The 21,380-nt window shown below is 42.4% G+C and overlaps 1 protein-coding gene across 1 annotated transcript in view; it reads left to right on the top strand.

The window, feature by feature from the left end:
- Positions 1–1,825: 1,825 nt before the first annotated feature.
- The window catches only part of LOC140917376 (claudin-19), a 35,887-nt gene continuing 16,332 nt past the window's right edge, over positions 1,826–21,380 (top strand). The window contains exon 1 of the mRNA XM_073360056.2: positions 1,826–2,045. Coding sequence (XP_073216157.2) covers positions 1,826–2,045 — 220 coding nt within the window. The remainder of the gene's footprint in view (positions 2,046–21,380) is intronic.

The following is a 21,380-nucleotide window of genomic DNA, read 5'->3' as shown; positions in this document are numbered from 1 at the left end:
TGCTCTTTTAAGACTTCTGAAAGCATGCTCCACACCTCTTCCCTCTCAGATTTTGGAAGGCACTTCAGATTCTTAAACCTTGGGTTGAGTGCTGTAGCTATTTTTAGAAATCTCACCTTCTTTGCGTTTTGTCAGATCTGCAGTGAAAGTGTTCTTAAAACAAACAACATGTGCTGGGTCATCATCAGAGACTGCTATAACATGAAATATATGGCAGAATGCAGATAAAACAGAGCAGGAAACATACAGTTCTCCCACTAGGAGTTCAGTCACAAATTTAATTAATGCCTTATTTTTTTAATGAGCATCATCAGCATGGAAGTGTGTCTTCTGAAATGCTGGCCAAAGCATGAAGGAGCATGTGAATGTTTAGCATATCTGGCACGTAAATACCTTTCTATGCTGGCTACAACAGTGTCATGCGAACGCCTGTTCTCACTTTCAGGTGACATTGTAAATAAGAAGCAGGCAGCAGTATCTCTCATAAATGTAAACAAACTTTTTTGTCTTAGCTATTGGCTGAACAAAGAAGTAGGACTGAGTGGATTTGTAGTCTCTAAAGTTTTACATTGTTTTGAGTGCAGTTATGTAAGAAAAAACCATCTACATTTGTTAATTGCACTTTCACGATAAAGAGATTGCACTAACGTAGTTCATGTGAGGTGAATTTAAAATACTATTTCTTTTGTTAATCATTTTTATGGTGCAAATATTAATAAAAATAATAATATAAAGTGAGCATTATACACTTTGTATTCTGTGTTGTAACTGAAATCAATATATTTGAAAATGTAGAAAAACATCCAAAATATTTAATAAATTTCAATTGGTATTCTATTGTTTAACAGTATGATTAAAACTGTGATTAATCACAATTAATTTTTTAAATTGTGATGAATTGTTTAGAGTTAATCGTGTGAGTTAACTGTGATTAATCGACAGCCCTATTAGGGCGTATTAAACATATTTTTCTGTCTTTTAATGCAATTTAACAGCAAGAAACAAAGGGAAGCTGACACCATGTGAGCAATCAGTTCTTACCTCAAGTGATCCCCAGAATAGTTTGAAAACTTCTGGCAATGAGCTTCTCTACCATTATGATTGATTTTAATTTGTTTAATTTAATTTGTTCATATTACTGAAGCTAGTCTGTAGTGTAATACTGTGAACTCTTATCCACTAGTCAATGATCTGGCAGTGAGGCCTTGATTTTTAGTACAGGGGGAAAGGTCCTAATACAGTGCAAACTTTGTGTTTGACCAAACTGAGTCTCACAAAGTGCTGACATTACCATCTAGCAGAAAGGCAACTGAAATAAGCAGAAAACATACAGTATCTGTAAACGTAAGTGTCAACATTATTTTGTTTGAAATTTGAATCTATGTAGTGTAATGTGATAAAGTATAAATTGATTCAGTTTAATTATTTTTATTCTTGTATTTGATTGCCTTCATTTAAAAAACAAACTGCGTTTGTAAACTAGTGAAATGGAAGTGTTGTAACAAGAGACACATTGTAAACTCAGAGTATTGGAGTATCTGTTTTTTATGGTAAACATATAAAGATGTAGAAACCTAACAATATGGAACAAACGTCATGGTTTAGTTGGAATACTTGTGCTTGATTTCCAAAGAAATGATCGAACTTTAACTATCAGGTATACTGTAAAATAATTTTGCTAATCTTTTCACTGTTAGCTTGTAGTTTACATGAAGCATAGGCAATGTGACTAATGTAAATATAATCTGATCTATTGCATGTATTTAAACTATTTTAATAGGTTTCTGATATCTGAATTTTGGGGGGCTACTTTGAAAACCAAGAAATGGCATCATCATCTTTACAAATCTCTGCACTGCTTCTGGCTTTGGCGGGGCTCATCATTTTACTTGTTACGACTGTGTCCAACAGATGGAAAATTTCCAGTACTGCAACAGCAGTTATTACTGCAAACTGGATTTACGAAGGCCTCTGGATGAACTGTGCAGCTACTGCCTTGGGTTCGGTTCAGTGCAAGAAATTTTTCTCCTTGCTGAGTTTAGACAGTAAGTGTATGGTTTACGTATATAAAATACTACGGTGCAATTTACCTCCCACTTTGGGTACGGAGTTAGACAAGTTAGGGGACAGAATTCATTATGAACAGGCCAAGAGGCTTCAACCCAACCCCTTTATGGCCACTACTGTAGTCTATGGTCTAGAGTAGCTGCAGCCCTCTTCTAGCTCCCTACCCCCCTGTTGCAGTGGAACAATTGGATCCCACGGTTTCCCTCTTTCTCCAGCTGCATGCATGGAGACCTTGCAGTGCACAGAGTGGTGCATCCAGTCTACATGCAGTATAAATATCCTAGCTCTTTGCATGGAAGTGAATTTTACCCTTACAGTTTTGGAAAAAATACAATCGCCAATACTTAGTTTTTGTTCTTAATTATAAACATATCACATCTCAATGTATTTGAGATGTTCATTCATATGTTGACTTGGGATATAACTTTGCTGGTGCTCCAAAACTGTGTGTCATAATCAGATCATTCAAATATTTTTTTTCTATTTGTCAGAATAAACATTATTTTCAAGAAGGAACTCACATACTAATTCCATAGTTTAGATCAATCTAGAAAAAAATCTTGACTTTAATATCTAACTTCAGATTGACAGAATTGTTTACTTGAAACTAGGATTTGCTGAAAGTAATTTCATTTCTGGTTAGTGCCACATATCAAAGTGTTTCAGGAATTTTGATTACTCAAAGGTGACAGTTTTGAAATGAACAAATTTTAAAATGCTTCTGTGTGTACAACTATTTAGGACAAAACATGATAGTGTGATAATTTAGCACCAAGTGTAGCAGCAGAATTGTTACATCTAGGGATTGAAAAATACTGTGGTTTGAATTATTCTGGGTTTTCAGTTTTCCTTCCTGGAGCCAGTTCCAAAAACCCCTGCTGGACTGAAGGCACAGTGAAGGACTGACAAACATATAAATTCTTAACTCACAAACAATTAAGAATAGAAACAACTGCTGTATACTATTGAAAGGTTGGCACTTTACGGCTGTTCTGTGGGATGCAGCTGTTTTCAACCGATTAGCACAAGATGAGATACTGCCTTTTTTAATACTACAATACCTCTTTCCCCTACTTCTTGAATCCTTCAGCCACTGTATTAGTTTCATACTTGAAATGTACAAGACAATGTTTTATTCCACCTGAAAGTGGAAAAAAATGATGCAAAGGTGCTTTATTTGTGGGACAGTAAAAAAGGTTTCAGGATCAGTAAAGCTTTCTGAGCACAATATGTTCACTAAAAGAAAAGGAGGACTTGTGGCACCTTAGAGACTAACAAATTTATTTGAGCATAAGCTTTCGTGAACTACAGCTCACTTCATCGGATGCATTCAGTGAAAAATACAGTGAGGAGATTTATATACACAGAGAACATGAAACAATGGGTGTTACCAATCACACTGTAACGAGAGTGATCAGGTAAGATGAGCTATTACCAGCAGGAGAGCGGGGGGGGGAGACTTTTGTAGTGATAATCAAGGTGGGCCATTTCCAGCAGTTGACAAGAACATCTGAGGAACAGTGGGGGGAGGGGGGAAATAAACATGGGGAAATAGTTTTACTTTGTGTAATGATACATCCACTCCCAGTCTTTATTCAAGCCTAAATTAATTTTATCCAGTTTGCAAATTAATTCCAATTCAACAGTCTCTCGTTGGAGTCTGTTTTTGAAGTTTTTTTGTTGAAGAATTGCCACTTTTAGGTCTGTAATCGAGTGACCAGAGAGATTGAAGCGTTCTCCGACTGGTTTTGAATGTTATAATTCTTGACGTCTGATTTGTGTCCATTTATTCTTTTACGTAGAGACTGTCCAGTTTGACCAATGTACATGGCAGAGCGGCATTGCTGGCACATGATGGCATATATCACATTGGTAGATGTGCAAGTGAACGAGCCTCTGACAGTGAGGCTGATGTGATTAGGCCCTCTCATGGTGTCCCCTGAATAGATATGTGGACACAGATGGCAACAGGCTTTGTTGCAAGAATAGGTTCCTGGGTTAGTGGTTCTGGTGTGTGGTTGCTGGTGAGTATTTGCTTCCGATTGGGGGGCTGTCTGTAAGCAAGGACTTGCCTGTCTCCCAAGATCTGTGAGAGTGATGGGTTGTCCTTCAGGATACGTTGTAGATCCTTGATGATGCATTGGAGAGGTTTTAGTTGGGGGCTGAAGGTGATGGCTAGTGGCGTTCTGTTACTTTCTTTGTTGGGCCTGTCCTGTAGTAGGTGACTTCTGGGTACTCTTCTGGCTCTGTCAATCTGTTTCTTCACTTCAGCAGGTGGGTACTGTAGTTGTAAGAACGCTTGATAGAGATCTTGTAGGTGTTTGTCTCTGTCGGAGACAAACACCTACCAGATGTTCACTGACATCAGACCATAGATCTAGTATGGTATCCTGCTTCCTGTAGTTTAGTTGAAAACAAAATGATCTTCTTCTGTAATACATCTAGCCAACATAGTCAATAACACAGGAATTCTTCTTAACTAGCTTATCCCATCTTTAAATGAAATGTTCGAATTTTACTAGGAATTGCATTTACTACAAATTTCTGCATTTAGTACTTGTACTTACTTGGGATTTCTTACATGGTTGTGACATCACTGGCAGCCAGCTAGAAAGCTACATCTGCACTTAAAATTTCAGGAAATCTCAATGCATTTGTAACATATTTTGGAGTAATTTTCAGTAATCATCTGCCTGCATAGACCACCAGAGACTTGTAATGGAAAGTAACTAGAGTAAGAACTAATAGTTCAGCATTTTCTTCCTGCACCTGTTTGATTTTCAGTTCCTCTCCCTTTTCATGTGAGGAAATGTACTTTAACAGGTAAGAGCTATAAAGGTGATGACTTCTGCTCTTCTTCTGTTACTGTGTTAGTCACCCCCATACAAATCTGCTGTTGCTCAGTAAACTGGATGTTTGTATGATTTAGAAGGAATTTTTTTACCTTTTAATAATTGTCCTTGATCCCACCCCAATCCCTTTTACATTTTTAAACATTAAAGATTAAAAAGATTATTTTTTCCATGATTGTACAGAGCTATTTATTTGGGTCTAAATATAGTGAGCAGTATGCAGTGTTTTGTTTCTTCCTTCTATTTGCTTGATGTGTAGAAATGTTAAAATAGCTTGAGTTGCTGATAAATATCTGCTGTTGTAAAACTTGTATAGACTTCAGGGGCTCGTATAGACTTCAGGGGCTCAGACTAAGGATTAAAGATTCTTGATTTGCAATACAAATTTTTGAAGGTACATTAAACCTAATGCTTCAGATTTTAGAGATTAGGATTAGACCTCAAGTGGGGCAGGGGAAGGCAGATTATCCTACATCTATTTACTGTTGGATTTTTTACACCTTGCTCTGTGTCACTGTCAGAGACTGTTTGCTTTGAAAACTTGCTCTGGAAGGAAACTCCTCAGTCACAGTCTCAATATGGGAGTAAGCCTCTATTGTTTTAGTTAGTTTAAACTACTTAATAAAAGAAGGGAAGGGTTCATGTCACTTGACAGAGATAAAACTACCTGAAATGCTAAGAAAGCCAGAGATGTCTAAATGTGTTTATTAGACGTCTAAGGTGTGCGTTGTCTACATGTCTGTGGGTATATTATACAATTTAATTAACACCTGAAATTACCCTTTTACAAGAGGCAAATGGACATGCCCAAACATATCCCACTCTCACCCAAACTGTAACAATATGAAAGTGCTAGCAGACACTTTCAGGCAGCCTGCTGTTTCCTGGGGGAACTGTTTGGAAGTGACATCTATTGAGGATCTGTCTAAGAGGCCATGAGGCTGAAGAAGCCCTGTTGTAAGCAGCCACAATAAAGCTGGAGTTTGTTAATTAACCCTGTGTCAGAATGAGATCTTATATGGCAGATGATCCAAACACAATAAAGTGTAAAACATGGTGGCAGTGGTAATAAAGTCCTAGACAGCCAGAGACACCACTGAGAGTGTGATGCTGGCAGACCAGATGCTAGCTCATGCCAATGCCCAGGGCTTCAATGAACACTAACAAATACGTATCTAGAAACCAGTCTGCCTTATCTGTGGGTTAGTATAGTTACACTAGATATTAATATTATAAGAATGTGTTTAGTGTTTAGATTTTATGGAATGCCTGTAGGATGCTGCATGTATTAATCCTACTTATAATATCTGTATCCCATGGTATAAAGTTATATTGAGTGTTTGTATTTTAAACATCTGTAATTGTGTAACTCAGTAAACAGGAAAAGAAGCATTACTTAAAGTAAAATGCTTGACCTGCATACAAGAAGGCAAATGAAGCATTGTGTCGCTTCATATGTCAGAGACTTTGTTGATTGCATTCCTCACTCCCTTCAGGAAGAGGAGTCCTGCACATGAACTTACCCCATCAGCTTGGATTCTGTGTTGAAGGGAGGATAAAAATCCATGATAAGGAGAATCTGGGTCTCGTTATGCTGTCCGGACTGTTGAAGGGCAAAGATTCCTAAACATAAGCAAGAGATTCATATGCTGGTTGGCATGGGTCAGCCCTAAAGAACTTACAGAGCTGCTTATTACAGAAGCTTATACTACCTTTTTAAATTGAAGACTAACACATTTGTGTATGTTTCCTTTTTTAACCTTGCACATTACTCTCTGATTTCTTTTCTTAGTTAATAAATCTTTAGTTAGTTTAATACAGTATTGGCTACAGGTGTGTCTTTGGTTTGAGATCTGAGTACAGCTCACCTGGGGTAAGTGACTGGCCCTTTAGGACTGGGAGTAACCTGAATATTGATGTGATTTTTAGGTGTAAAGTGACCACCTATCATATGGTCCAGCTTGCCTGGGTGACATGATAGACTGGAACACCCCAGGGGACTGTCTGTTGTAGTGCTGTAGGAGTTCATGCTTGTTACTGGGTTGGTGAAGTCTAGTGACAGAACATACCACCAGTTGGGGTTTCTGACCTGCTTTTTAATAGTCTGCCCTGAGGTTGGCACTCAGGCATGAGCCACTCCAGACAATGTGACAGAGAGCTGCACTGTGTAGAGCGGAATACTTCTGTGAGTACACAGTTTGTTTTACAAGACAAGGCTGATAACAGAAAATGGAGGGGCTGAAACCTCCAGGGACATTAAACTTGCAAGCTAAGCATTTAGCTCCTGCATGTAAGAGCTAGAAAGAGGAATTTAATCTCTATGTAGATATTGCTATGGCAGATAAAGAGGATGCTGTGAAAATAAAACTGTTTTGTTACCAGATTGCAGAATGGGGGATAGAGACAATTCAGACACTGTGTATGGAAATTCCCCAAGCTCACCACAACTTAGACTATATAATGAGCTGTTTTGATACTCACTGTAACTCTAGGAAAAATGAAACTGTGGAAAGATGTAATTTATTTTCTTGGGATCAAGCAGCTGGGGAGGCTATAGATGAGCTTAGCACCAATTTAAAAGTGCTAGCAACCAGCTGCAATTTTGGAAATATTAAAGACTCATTGATAAAAGACCAGATAATGTGTGGGATATGAGACTCAAAAGTATGAGGGTGGTTGTTGAGGGAAGCTCCCAGTTGGGGGAAAGCTGGGAGATACATAGGGATGCTGAGCTATCCAGAGAGGGGATTAGAATTCTGGAAGGGCAGTCAGCAGAAACTGTCCATACAATATGGAAAAAGAAATCAAAACCAGATACAACACCAGTAGGTGACAACAGTACAGACACATGCAAATACTGTGGTAGAAAACATATAAGAAGAAAGAAAAGTGTCTGGCTTGTGAGAAAAAAATGCTATATCTATGAGAAATTTAATCATTTTGCAGACAAGTGTTTGTCCAGAAAAAAGAAAAAACAAATCCAAGACACAGATAGTAACTGAAGAGAGCAACAGTGAATATGAAGACATTTTGTGGGTGACTGAAGAGCTGGTAAACACAGTGCAGATAGACACCACTAAGCACCAGAAACACATGGGCATCGTGTGAGCCCCACTTCAGGGAGGCTAGCCACGCAGCCCCACCTCTTCTGCCCAAGGCCCTGCCCCTACCCCCTGTCCGCTGGAGCCCTGAGTGCCTGACTCCCACCCCACATCCGCTGGAGCCCTGAGTGCCCGCACACCCAGCCAGAGGAGCCCTGGCCAAACCGCCCGGGCCACTGGCCAGCCCCAGTGCTGGGCTGCCTGCTGCCCCCAGCACTGGACCCCAGCACTGTGTCCGCCTTAGCGCCAGCCCTCTGTGCTGGGCTGGGCACCGATTGGGGGAGACAGTGGAGCGTGGGCGGGTCCAAGGTTTGGCTTAGGGGAGGCTTAGCTTTCCCTGGCCTATTATACTCACTGCCCATGCAGAAAAAGTCGCATGCAGCCATGTTACTTGGGAAGGAAGTGGTACAATTTCAATTAAATAGTGACACAAGTTTTAAAATTATCCAGATTGGTCTGGTAAAACTAGACATATGGTTGGAGGGAATTAATCAGCTGTTAGCAGTGTAAAACCATACCACATTAAAACTCATGGGGAAATGTAAAATTAAATTAAGAAATCCAAGGAACAAAAGGAAATACTGACTGGACTTTGTGGTCATAGATGATGAGACAGCAGTATCACTTCTGGGCATCAAGACTGTCCAAGCCATGACCCTAATAAAAGTTCCAGAACATAATGAAAGTGCATGGCAGGGTGACTGATAATACCTTGGACCAGGAGATGATACAGAGGGAATATAGAGATGTGTTTCAGAGAGATGGATGGCTAGATGGAGACTGACACCCAAATAGAGACTGACACCCAGGGCTTAATTTGTGCCAGGACTAATTTGTGCAAGGGCATGCCAGGGCTGAGCCCCGGCACCTCTTTACTTGGCTGTTCATAGCCCTGGCACCTCTGGACTTGCTGCATCAGTTTTGAAAGTAAAAAAATTGTTTGAGTCCCATTACCTAATTGCTTGAGCCCTGATGCCTCTTTCATTACAAATTAAGCACTGCGTACACCAGTGTGAAGCCAGTTAAATTGCCAAAAATAAAAATACCCATTGCATTACTACAGTTGCTGAAAGAGGAACTGCAGAGCCTACAGAATCATGGAATTATACAGCCCATAGAGAAGAGCAAAACTGGATAAGCAGTCTTGTGGTGGTAAGAAAGCCATCCAGAAACTGAGGGCAAGTCTACACTATGTGCTGCATTGGTGCAGGTGCACTGATGCAGCTGCACTGCTGTAGCGCATCTGGTGAAGACGCACTGTGCTGACGGGACAGTGCTCATCCAGAGGCATAATTACGTGAGAGGTGGAAGCTATGTTGGCAGAAGAGTGTCTCCAGCCAACATAGTACTGGTGTGGACCACTTAAGTTGATGTAACTTGCATCACTCATGGACATGTCTTTTTCATTCTCCTGAGCTATGTAAGTTACATTGACTTAAGCAGTAGTGTAGCTCAGGCCTGAGAATATGCATAGACCCAAAGCCTTTAAACAAAGCTTTGAAATAGAACCATTTCCCTCTGTGTACAATTGAGGACGTACTACCAGATCTGCCTAAAGCAAGACTTTTTACAGTATGTGATGTAGAATCCAAGCTTACTTGACAGCCTGCGTAACTCCATTTGGGCAATACCAGTGGTTAAGGATGCCAATGGGAATCATTCCAGAGCAGATTGACCCAAGCATGATGGGAATCCAGCAATAGCAGACAATGTGCTGCTAGTGGGAGAAGGTGACAATCCAGAATAAGCACAATGAGATCATGACTACAAATTACTACAGTTTTAACAGAGATGCAGAGAAAAAAATATGAAATTGAACTTAGACAAGCTCAGGTTGAGAGTAGCCGAGGTGCCATATATTGGACATTTGTTGACCCCCAAAGGCCTAAAAATAGACCCGGAGACAGAGAGGGCAATTAGAGAAATTCCGAGACCCAGCAATGTTAAAGGAGTCCAAAGATTCCTGGGAATGGTCAATTATTTAGCAAAGTTTTGCAACCATCTGTCTGAGAGCTGGGAGATCCTGAGGCAGCTGACAAATTGAGACACCCTATGGGAGTGTACAGACCAACGTGAGCAAGCATTCCAGAAAGTAAAAGATAATTGGGAAGACTCCCATTTTAAAATATTACAATGCAGAGGAACACCTGGTGCCACAATGTGATGCATTCAAGTTGGGTCTAAGGGTTACCAGGCTGTAAGGGGGGGACAATCTGGTGCATTCAAAAAAGCATTGTACGTGACAGAGAAGGGCTGTGCTTAAATTGAAAAAGAGTTAGCTATTCTCTTTGGAATGGAAAAATTTCACCAATACACATATGTGGATGTACAATCTGACCATAAACCTCTCAAAAGCATTTGGAGAAAGCCATTACTAAGGGCTTGTCTACATTTAAGAGTAATACTGTGGAGCAGCTGCACCATTGTAGCACTTAGTGAAGACACTATGTACACCAATGGGAGAGCTTTTCCCATCACTGTAGGTACTTCATCTCCCCGACAGGTGGTAGCTATGTCGATAGAAGAGCTCTCCCGTCAACTGTCTACACTAGGGATTACGTCAGTATGTTAAAAGAACTATGTCACTTGGGTGTGGATTTTGTGAGCGATATAGTGCTACTAACATTAGTTGACAGTGTACACCAAGCCTCCGTGCACCAAAAAACTTACAATGGATGATGCTGAACTACAATATACAGATCAAGTATTCCCTGGCAGAAACTTGGTGTTGGTGGACACCTTTAGCTGTGCATACCTGCCAGAACCCAGCAGGAGGAGTCCATAGAGGCCGAGGTAGAGACAGTAAATATGGTACAGTATTTGTCTATCTTGGAAGATAGGCTGAGAATGATACTGAGAGATACAGAGCAAGACAGAATGCTAGAGACATTGAAACTCATGATCTTATAAGGATGGCCAGTGACAACAGACCAAGTACCTAAAGAGGTAACGCCATTCATTCAGATAAGAGACAAGTTGTGCATACAGAATGGCATTATATTTTGGGGAGAAAGAGCGGTTATTCCAGCAGCTTTTTCGAATGAAATTTTCACAGCTGGGTATTGACGGTTGCTTAAGGCGAGCCAAAGAGACTGTATACTGGCCAGGAATGAATGAGCAATTATGGATGGTCATGGAAAAGTGATGTATGCAGATCTTGGGAAGACCGTCAACCAAAAGAGATCCTGTGGTGACACAGAGTTCCAGAAAGACCGTGGGCAAAGGTGGGAGTGGATTTGTTTACCTTTGGAGACAAAGGATAGACTGTTTACCAGACACAGGATCCAGACCAGTCATATAGAAGATTAAAACACACTTTGCACAGTACAGGATACTGGATACCAGGTACCCAATAACAGACCATATTTTGTTTCAGGAAGTTCAGTAAGGACTGGGGTTTTGATCACAAAACATCTTCACTGAGGTATCCTCAAAGCAACAGCAAAGTGGAAACAGCAGGAAAAACTGCTAAGAAACCATTGAAAAAATTGAAAACTGCAAAGGCAGACCTATATGCAGCACAACTAATTCTCAGGAATACTCCCTTGCAAGGCCTAAATTTTAGTCTGACACAAAAATTGGTGAGCTGGAGAAAAAGGACACTTTCCAACAAGTGGAAAAGTTTTAAAGTCTGGATACTCAGGTGCTACACTTAGCAAACTATGGAGAAACCAACAGAAATAACAAAGCATTTTCCTACCACAGATCCATGAGAGATCGACCAGATCTGGAGCTGGTTGATGAAGTGCATATATAACGATTAACAAAACAGGATAAGTTTTGGCACAAAGCTGCAGTACTGCAACCAGGAAATCAAAGATCCTATCAAGTGCAAATGGACAATGGACAGATAGTGAGGCAAAACTGTAGGTATCTTAGGAATATAAAAGAAACTTCTAAGGACAGTATGGACAACAGACATCTTAGGGCTCTACAGCAGGAGAATCCTGAGCCAGAGTTGTTAGAATAGGACAATGTCGGGGCATATCAGAGGAAAGACAGGCAGAAGAGGGTGTTTCAACAGGAGACTCCAACAACACAAAGCCTAGAGACTATGGTTGACCAGACAGGAGGAAGACAGCACCAAGGAGGCACCAGTGAACCATACTGTACTAGGGGAGGGTGGATTGTTAAAAGACCTGCTCATCTAAGGGTGTTTGTGTGATGGACTTCTACGTTTTACAGGCATATAGGTAGACAAACTAATGCGGTGATGAACAAGAATGGTCAGCATCTGAAAGGAATATGTTAGATTGCATTATCAGTTGTTGCTGGGGCGTTTGACAATTTTCTTTAAAAGAGAAGGGATGTAACAATATGAAAGTGGAGCAGACACTTTCAGGCAGCATACTGTTTCTAGTGGGAACTGTTTGTTTTACGAATTACACTTGTAGGTCATGTAAAAGTTCACTCCGAGGCTGAGGCGCATTAACCAAACAAGTAAAATGCAGAGTATTTCTCAATGAGACAAGTTTAATAATGCTTAAGCATGGTATCCCCTCGCTAGCCGGGGGGGACCCCAAAATGCTGATTTACCCTTTCTTATATACGCTGACTCATCACGACCCATCCTCGTGCCCGATCCCTTGCATCCAGTCATGTTACAGATCGTTATCTTCCACTAACGGTGTGCTGCCTTCGTGCTTGTGTTCAGCTCCTGCTTAGTGCATACTACAACAACAGGATGTATCTACAATAACATGTTTTTTTCCACCACCTCAGAGGTCAAATTACGACCACAACAGCTTTATTACAAAATTCACCTTACATACAGACTATTATGCATCAAGTATCGAATCACATGCTAAGACCAATTAACTAACAGTCCCCCCTTTTCTTTTGGACGTCAGTAAGTTATATTGGAGCCGAGTAACCGCGATGCAGGGTTAGCAGTTGCCTACAGCACATAGGCATACAAATAACACAAAAGCAATGACAGTCAAAAGAATTAAATACAAAATACGCCGTCCCCAAGCACCCATGTCCGGTAGCCATGAGGTGAGCCAGTTCCAGACCTGGAATCCAGCGCTGGTATTGTAAAGGCTGACGTGGTGGAATAGGACTGCCTGCTGCATGAGGATGTGAATGTCAGTTTCCACCCTGTGATTTACAAATACACAACAGCTTGAGTTAACCAGAACACAAACCCCGCCCTGGTTTGCAAGGAGATAGTCCAGTGCTAAGCGGTTTTGCGGTGTAGTTTGGTATAACTGAGTTACTTCAATTTGAAGGGCAGATAAGGCGTCTGTAGTAGCATTTGCCATTAATTCCAAAGCAGCTGAAATGTTAACTATAGCTTTTTCCAGCTCGCTTACTCCCAACCATGGCAGAAACCAACGTACAAAGGAGTGAAAGCCTGTGGGCCATTGTGAAAGAGGGTTTAACGGAATACTTCGTCGGTTTCTCCATACTAGATTGCGGATCTCTCCCTGGGTCAGGGTCTGGTGTACTGTCATGGCGGGTACTATAGCCCCTAAGGTACATGTACCACACCATCCTGCCGGGAGAACCTTATAGGCTGTGTGATTGCATAACCAATACCAGCCAGACCCCTTAGGGACTGGCCACGGGGCCCCGGAGTAGGTGGAGGGGCCTGCCGCACCAGAGCTGATCTGGGTGGTGTCCTTGCACCCCACAAAATTCCCCACAAAAACTGTATTTTCCATGCCCTTTCGTCGTGACACACATAAAGCATAATTACCCTGGTCCACCATATCAATAGACCATCTTTGGATTGTAACATTCCAGTTAAACGTAGTGTTTGCCCATAGCTTAGATTGGAGTGTTCGATTAAGTGGCATAGGTACCCCTACCAACGGGGCCCGCTGACCCAAGTATGTGGGGGTATGAATACAAATCCAACACTGCGTTCGATTTACACCCTGTTTTATGGAGCGGGTTAAATTCAAAAAGCTATTGCTCCCCCATCCTTGTACTGGACTTGGGAATAGGGAGAGGAACCCCCAGGCAAACCATACCAATGTCGGCATCCTCCTCTATACCATACAAAAAACACCACCACCAATGTAAGTCCAATAAACAGAAACACAAGAAGTCCTGGTGGGCTGTAAAGGTCCCAATAGCTGGAAAGCTCAGTCCATGGGTTGGTAGTGGCGTTCATTCATGAAGTAGCTCGTCCGATGGCTTGTCAGGGTCAGGTGGGGGTCCCAGCGCCAACTTAACGTTGCTATGATGGATCCAGGAACCTTTACCTGCAAAGGAGTGGTGGCAGATGGTGGGAGTAATGTTCGTGGCTGTAAGGCGTTTTTGGTATTCATCATCCAGAAGACAATTAGGGAGGACAGTGCATTCTGATGGTACTTGCCCACAAGCACAGATTCCAGCCCCTGGAATAAACCCACCCCACCACTTCACTCCACATTCCCAAGAATACATCCCGCAACTCCCTCCCTGCCAATGTACAATGCTCCATCTTCGCCACCAAGGCCAATTCTCAATGTCTTTTGTAGTCAGGAATCCTTGGATCTTGGTGGTTTCAGCAGAGCAGGTGTTCCTTCTTCTCTCTTGAACAGTCATGGTTTTGCATTATACAGGGGAGAGGTTACTAAAACATCACCCTGTAGTGCTTTGGTTTCTTTAGCAAATACTGAATGCAGGTTAGCTCTGTCAGTGGACAAGGGAGAGGTTACTAGCACTTCACCTTGTCCTTTCCCCTGCTGTCCAAAAGGAGGAAAGAAAAAAACCCAGAAGGAGGGACAGGCTGATCAATAGTCGAAGTGAAGTCATCTCGAGGTGGAGGGGCCTTTTTGCAGTAAGAAGCATGGGTCCAGGCAGTCAGTCCTTGGCACTTCACAGCGATGTTGGTAGTTAGCAGGACTTAACAAGGGCCTTTCCAGCATGGGGCCAGAATAGTTTTTCGTTGATGGACCTTTATGTAGACCTAGTCACCTGGTTTTAACAAATGGCAGGTTTGCTCAGGATCCTTGGAGCAGGACTTCTTTCACCTGTAAATACAGAGACCTAACACATTTCGTTAATGTCTGGCAGTGTTTTGCAGATCTCACAGCTGCTTGGGCACATTTAAGCCCCCCTCTTTCTTGGCTGTCAGCCAAATCCTAGCTGTGAGTATTGTCCTTGGGCAGGCCAGTGTCTTATCTTTGGATCGAGCCTGCCAGCTACAGCGTTGAATTAACTTGTCCTCCGTTCTTTTTCTTCTCCCCTTCTTGGCTTCTATTAACCTACAAATGAAACTTTCACTTTCCACTCACACACCTTTGTTCAAAAATGAACACATATACATTGCCCATTATACAGCACTTTAGACTTATTGTTCAATGTATGCCACATACACCCTTTTAGTAAAATGACTTTATTACCAAGCTTTGGAGCAACAAGCCAGGACAAGCACACCCACTTTTGACGGGTCCACTTGGTACAACGTCCAGTGTCCAATAGCTTTCCTCCCTCCCCAGCCCTCTGGCTAGAAATCTGAGGTAGCCAGAAGGATCCCATGTATAATATGGGGAGTGGGTTAACCTTTCATGTCCTTGCTTCCAAAGACTGTTGGTGTGCGAATTTTAACAGCAATTTTTTCAATTAAAAGGTCTAGCCAATGAAATTTCTTTTTCTTACTTAAGCAAATGTATTAAAATTTAGTAAATCACATTTTCCTGATATTATCCAAACACTTTGTATTCCAAGTTGAATAAAACAAGTATCTGCATTTTGATTTAACCCTTCTATTTAGTTTTAAACTAAACTGTCCTATGAAAGATGAGACACAGCAATTCTGGCCACAAGACAAACACAAGACAGAACATAGAACTCAGAACATAATTTCTATTGTGCCAGTAAATTCATGATATATTGAATTAGAATCATAGAATCATAGAATATCAGGGTTGGAAGGGACCTCAGGAGGTCATCTAGTCCAACCCCCTGCTCAAAGCAGGACCAATCCCCAATTAAATCATCCCTGCCAGGGCTTTGTCAAGCCTGACCTTAAAAATTTCTAAGGAAGGAGATTCTACCACCTCCCTAGGTAATGCATTCCAGTGTTTCACCACCCTCCTAGTGAAGACGTTTTTCCTAATATCCAACCTAAACCTCACCCACTGCAATTTGAGACCATTACTCCTTGTCCTGTCCTCTTCTACCACTGAGAATAGTCTAGAACCATCCTCTCTGGAACCACCTCTCAGGTAGTTGAAAGCAGCTATCAAATCCCCTCTCATTCTTCTCTTCTGCAGACTAAACAATCCCAGTTCCCTCAGCCTCTCCTCATAACTCATGTGTTCCAGACCCCTAATCATTTTTGTTGCCCTTCGCTGGACTCTCTCCAATTTATCCACATCCTTCTTGTAGTGTGGGGCCCAAAACTGGACACAGTACTCCAGATGAGGCCTCACCAATGTCAAATAGAGGGGAACGATCACGTCCCTCGATCTGCTCGCTATGCCCCTACTTATACATCCCAAAATGCCATTGGCCTTCTTGGCAACAAGGGCACACTGCTGACTCATATCCAGCTTCTTGTCCACTGTCACCCCTAGGTCCCTTTCCGCAGAACTGCTGCCTAGCCATTCGGTCCCTAGTCTGTAGCTGTGCATTGGGTTCTTCCGTCCTAAGTGCAGGACCCTGCACTTATCCTTATTGAACCTCATCAGATTTCTTTTGGCCCAATCCTCCAATTTGTGTAGGTCCCTCTGTATCCTATCCCTGCCCTCCAGCGTATCAACCACTCCTCCCAGTTTAGTATCATCCGCAAATTTGCTGAGAGTGCAATCCACACCATCCTCCAGATCATTTATGAAGATATTGAACAAAACCGGCCCCAGGACCGACCCCTGGGGCACTCCACTTGACACCGGCTGCCAACTAGACATGGAGCCATTGATCACTACCCGTTGAGCCCAACAATCTAGCCAACTTTCTACCCACCTTATAGTGCATTCATCCAGCCCGTACTTCTTTAACTTGCTGACAAGAATACTGTGGGAGAGCGTGTCAAAAGCTTTGCTAAAGTCAAGAAACAATACATCCACTGCTTTCCCTTCATCCATAGAACCAGTAATCTCATCATAGAAGGCGATTAGATTAGTCAGGCATGACCTTCCCTTGGTGAATCCATGCTGACTGTTCCTGATCACTTTCCTCTCATGTAAGTGCTTCAGGATTGATTCCTTGAGGATCTGCGCCATGATTTTTCCAGGGACTGAGGTGAGGCTGACTGGCCTGTAGTTCCCAGGATCCTCCTTCTTCCCTTTTTTAAAGATGGGCACTACATTAGCCTTTTTCCAGTCATCTGGGACTTCCCCCGTTCGCCACAAGTTTTCAAAGATAATGGCCAATGGCTCTGCAATCACAGCCGCCAATTCCTTTAGCACTCTCGGATGCAACTCGTCCGGCCCCATGGACTTGTGCACGTCCAGCTTTTCTAAATAGTCCCTAACCACCTCTTTCTCCACAGAGGGCTGGCCATCTACTCCCCATGTTGTGATGCCCAGCGCAGCAGTCTGGGAGCTGTCCTTGTTAGTGAAGACAGCGGCAAAAAAAGCATTGAGCACATTAGCTTTTTCCACATCCTCTGTCACTAGGTTGCCTCCCTCATTCAGTAAGGGGCCCACACTTTCCTTGGCTTTCTTCTTGTTGCCAACATACCTGAAGAAACCCTTCTTGTTACTCTTGACATCTCTTGCTAGCTGCAGCTCCAGGTGTGATTTGACCCTCCTGATTTCATTCCTACATGCCCGAGCAATATTTTTAGACTGTTCCCTGGTCATATGTCCAACCTTCCACTTCTTGTGAGCTTCTTTTTTATGTTTAAGATCCGCTAGGATTTCACCGTTAAGCCAAGCTGGTCGCCTGCCATATTTACTATTCTTTCGACTCATCGGGATGGTTTGTCCCTGTAACCTCAACAGGGATTCCTTGAAATACAGCCAGCTCTCCTGGACTCCTTTCCCCTTCATGTTAGTCCCCCAGGGGATCCTACCCATCCGTTCCCTGAGGGAGTCGAAGTCTGCTTTCCTGAAGTCCAGGGTCCGTATCCTGCTGCTTACCTTTCTTCCCTGTGTCAGGATCCTGAACTCAACCAACTCATGGTCACTACCTCCCAGATTCCCGTCCACTTTTGCTTCCCCCACTAATTCTTCCCTGTTTGTGAGCAGCAGGTCAAGAAAAGCTCCCCCCCAGTTGGCTCCTCTAGCACTTGCACCAGGAAATTGCTTTTTAGCTGGCATCAGTTTTCTCTGATTTTCTGAAAGACAAAAAGAACATAGATCTACCCATTCTGGGCAGTCAGTCGTTGCTTAAAATATTTCCTTTTTATATAAATACCATTGTTAATTGCAGGCAAAACAGAGGAATTACCCATATTTTCTTGTATTTGTTTCATAGGCAGCCTACGTTTCAGTGGCTTCTACATTATCAGTTAGGTAATTTACATTAAAACAAATGCTTTCCGGCTTGCTTTTGGATCCACAGCTTAAAGATTCTTACTTTAAAAAGGGCACAATAAACTTTACCAGACTTTTGATTGCTTTTTACTTTTAACTCCATCTGTCAAACACACAGCGACCTGAAAAGGAAGACACCACCTATTGTAGCCCCTTGGAGCCTAATAAGATATTAATTAAGTAGCACTGTATAATTGCATTCCTTTGGAAGAGGGCCCATTTTCCTCAAAGTAGCTGCAAAGAAACCAAGAATTCTTTTTCTTTCTAGTATTTCACAAAGTTCAACTGCTTAGTTCCCTCCAGCAACTACAAAGTTAACTTCTCACTTTCCTTTCTTAATCACTTGTTTATCTCCCAAAACGACACCCAATCAACTTAGATTTTACCATTGCAAGTATTATCACTATGCCCTCCAAGTTTCCAACCTGTTTTCCAATCTCTCTATCTGTTGCCTGACCGCTTGGGCCCGATCCTGTTTTTCTCTCTGAACTGTCCCTTCCATGAGCACTAGCTTTGTCCCACTGCCAATTTAACAAGGAGGGTGGGCTTCTTAACTAGCCCCCAGCCCTCCTGGTCTCTTCTCTTAAATATTCTCACTCACAAGGGCTACCCGAGTCCTCCCCCATGAGGCTTGTCACCTGGACAGAACGCACAGCCAATTGGCGGTTTAACGATTTAATTTCCTTTTATGGCAGACACACTGTTGTTACGACATATGCTGAGCACAAATGGTTAAATTTTGACAAGTCTTTGAAGGACTGGTACTTGCTTAGCCAGTGCTTCCTTTTCTGCCTGGAAGTCCTGTCTTAAGGCTTGCAACTGGTCCTGGGCATAGGTCAGAAAGCCGAGGGTAAACTGGAGGAGGGGCAGAAGCAGGCATAGCACAGAGCGGGGCTGGAGACCCCTGAGATGAATAAGAAAAGGAGGAGAAAAGAGGACATCCTTTCGCATGCGCATAAGCCCAGTTGTCCCAGAGATACCAATAATCCATCTGGGCTGGAGCTTTGTCCTCCAGCCTTTTCCTAAATGCTGTTAACTTTTCCCCAGCAAAGGACCCATCCGGTGGCCATTCAAAAGGTGTTTGAGTTGTTAGTGCTGGCCACACAACCTTGCACAAGATTACAGCTTTCTTTTTACCTAACCCATGTGTACCAGAAATATTCCCCCAATTCTCAAGAATTTCAGCCAAAGGGGTCCCCTTACTTACACTCTGCCCAGAACCCATAATGGGTTACCTTAACGCGCCACCTTACCGCCCTTTGTGCACGGATTGTTCCCCCCTCCTGGAACTCCCAAGGTGAACTCACCTTATGCCAGCGGTCAGGATCTCCAAAGAGGGGAGTCCGACTCTTAGTATTGAACGGGCGAGCCTTGGGCCCCACATTGGGCGCCAAAACTGTTATGAATTACACTTGTAGGTCACGTAAAAGTTCGCTCCGAGGCTGAGGCGCATTAACCAGACAAGTAAAATGCAGAGTATTTCTCAATGAGACAAGTTTAATAATGCTTAAGCGTGATACCCCCTCGCTAGCCGGAGGGGGACCCCAAAATGCTGATTTACCCTTTCTTATATACACTAACTCATCACGACCCATCCTCGTGCCCGATCCCTTGCATCCAGTCATGTTACAGATCATTATCTTCCACTAATGGTATGCCGCCTTCATGCTTGTGTTCAACTCCTGCTTAGTGCATACCATAACAAGATGTATCTACAAGAACATGTTTTTTTCCACCGCCTCGAAGGTCAAATTATGACCACAACAGATTTGTTACAAAATTCACCTTACATACAGACTATTATGCATCAAGTATCGAATCACATGCTGAGACCAATTAACTTTTGGAAGCAACATCTCCTGAGAAATTGTCTGAGAAGCCAGGAGGCTGAAGAAGCCATGTTGTAAGCAGCTATAATAGAGCTGAAGTTTGTTAATTAACCCTGTGTCAGAGTGAGATCTTTTATGGCAGATGATCCAGACACAACAAAGCATAAAACACAAACTACCCTCTCAAGCACATGTTTGAAGAGAGAAGTCTTGCACTGTGCTCTAAAGGTTAAGGTTCAGATCTCTGAGCATCAAGGAAAGCAAAATGACTCAAGGCCCTTTCATTAAACACAAGTGATCACTGTCGCTAATATAAAAAGTGCCTAACTGAATTCAGCCGTGCCAGAGGTAGTCTGAGGAGCGGTAATCTGTCAGCTAGTGAGGATCAAAGCCAATGTAGGGATAAATGAGCCTGAAGTTCTCCCTCTTCTTTTTTGGTAAAAATAGCAAGTTCTTCAAAAGGGATATAAGCACTGCTACAATATGCTGATTTAAAGTCCCATCACTTTAAAACTGTAGAGACTCCCTGAGGCAGAAGTGCAGGATTTGGTAGGATTCTCTTGAGAAGTGAAATTGTTACCACAATTTTTGACTCATACCTCATGAGGAGCAAATCCTCATGGCCATCTCAGAGCTTTAAGATTGCCTTTCAAGTGCAAAGGCACAGGTGAGCACAGCAAGTACTGCAGGAAGGCATTTAGGATATGTCTACACAACAATTAAATACCCGCAGCTAGCTTGCGTTAGCTGACTTAGTCTACAATGCAGTTTTTCAGCCCATTAGCCCAAGCCCCACAAGCCCAAGTCAGCTGACATGGGCCAGCCATGGACATTTAACTGCTGTGCACACATATCCTTAGAGTCCCAAATCTGCTCTTGTCTAAGTCAACAGCAAAACTCCCATTGATTTTTATGGTAGCAGAAGTAGGCATATTGTGTTCTAACATCCCTTTGCAACCAAACCCACCCTTCTACAGCCTAGCCACAAAATGGCCAGAGAGGTTTGATGAGCCTATCTAAAAGAGCAGACTCATCTGGTTTACTAAGAATTTGTGGCACTTGTGATGTCCTTTTGGGAGTCTGTATGTAAAATTTACATAATGAAATCATTTT

The sequence above is a fragment of the Lepidochelys kempii genome, chromosome 9 (genome assembly GCF_965140285.1).
Source record: "Lepidochelys kempii isolate rLepKem1 chromosome 9, rLepKem1.hap1, whole genome shotgun sequence".
Taxonomy (NCBI): Eukaryota; Metazoa; Chordata; order Testudines; family Cheloniidae; genus Lepidochelys; species Lepidochelys kempii.
The sequence above is the reverse complement of the archived record's forward strand: the minus strand, read 5'-3'. Positions and strand labels throughout refer to the sequence as shown.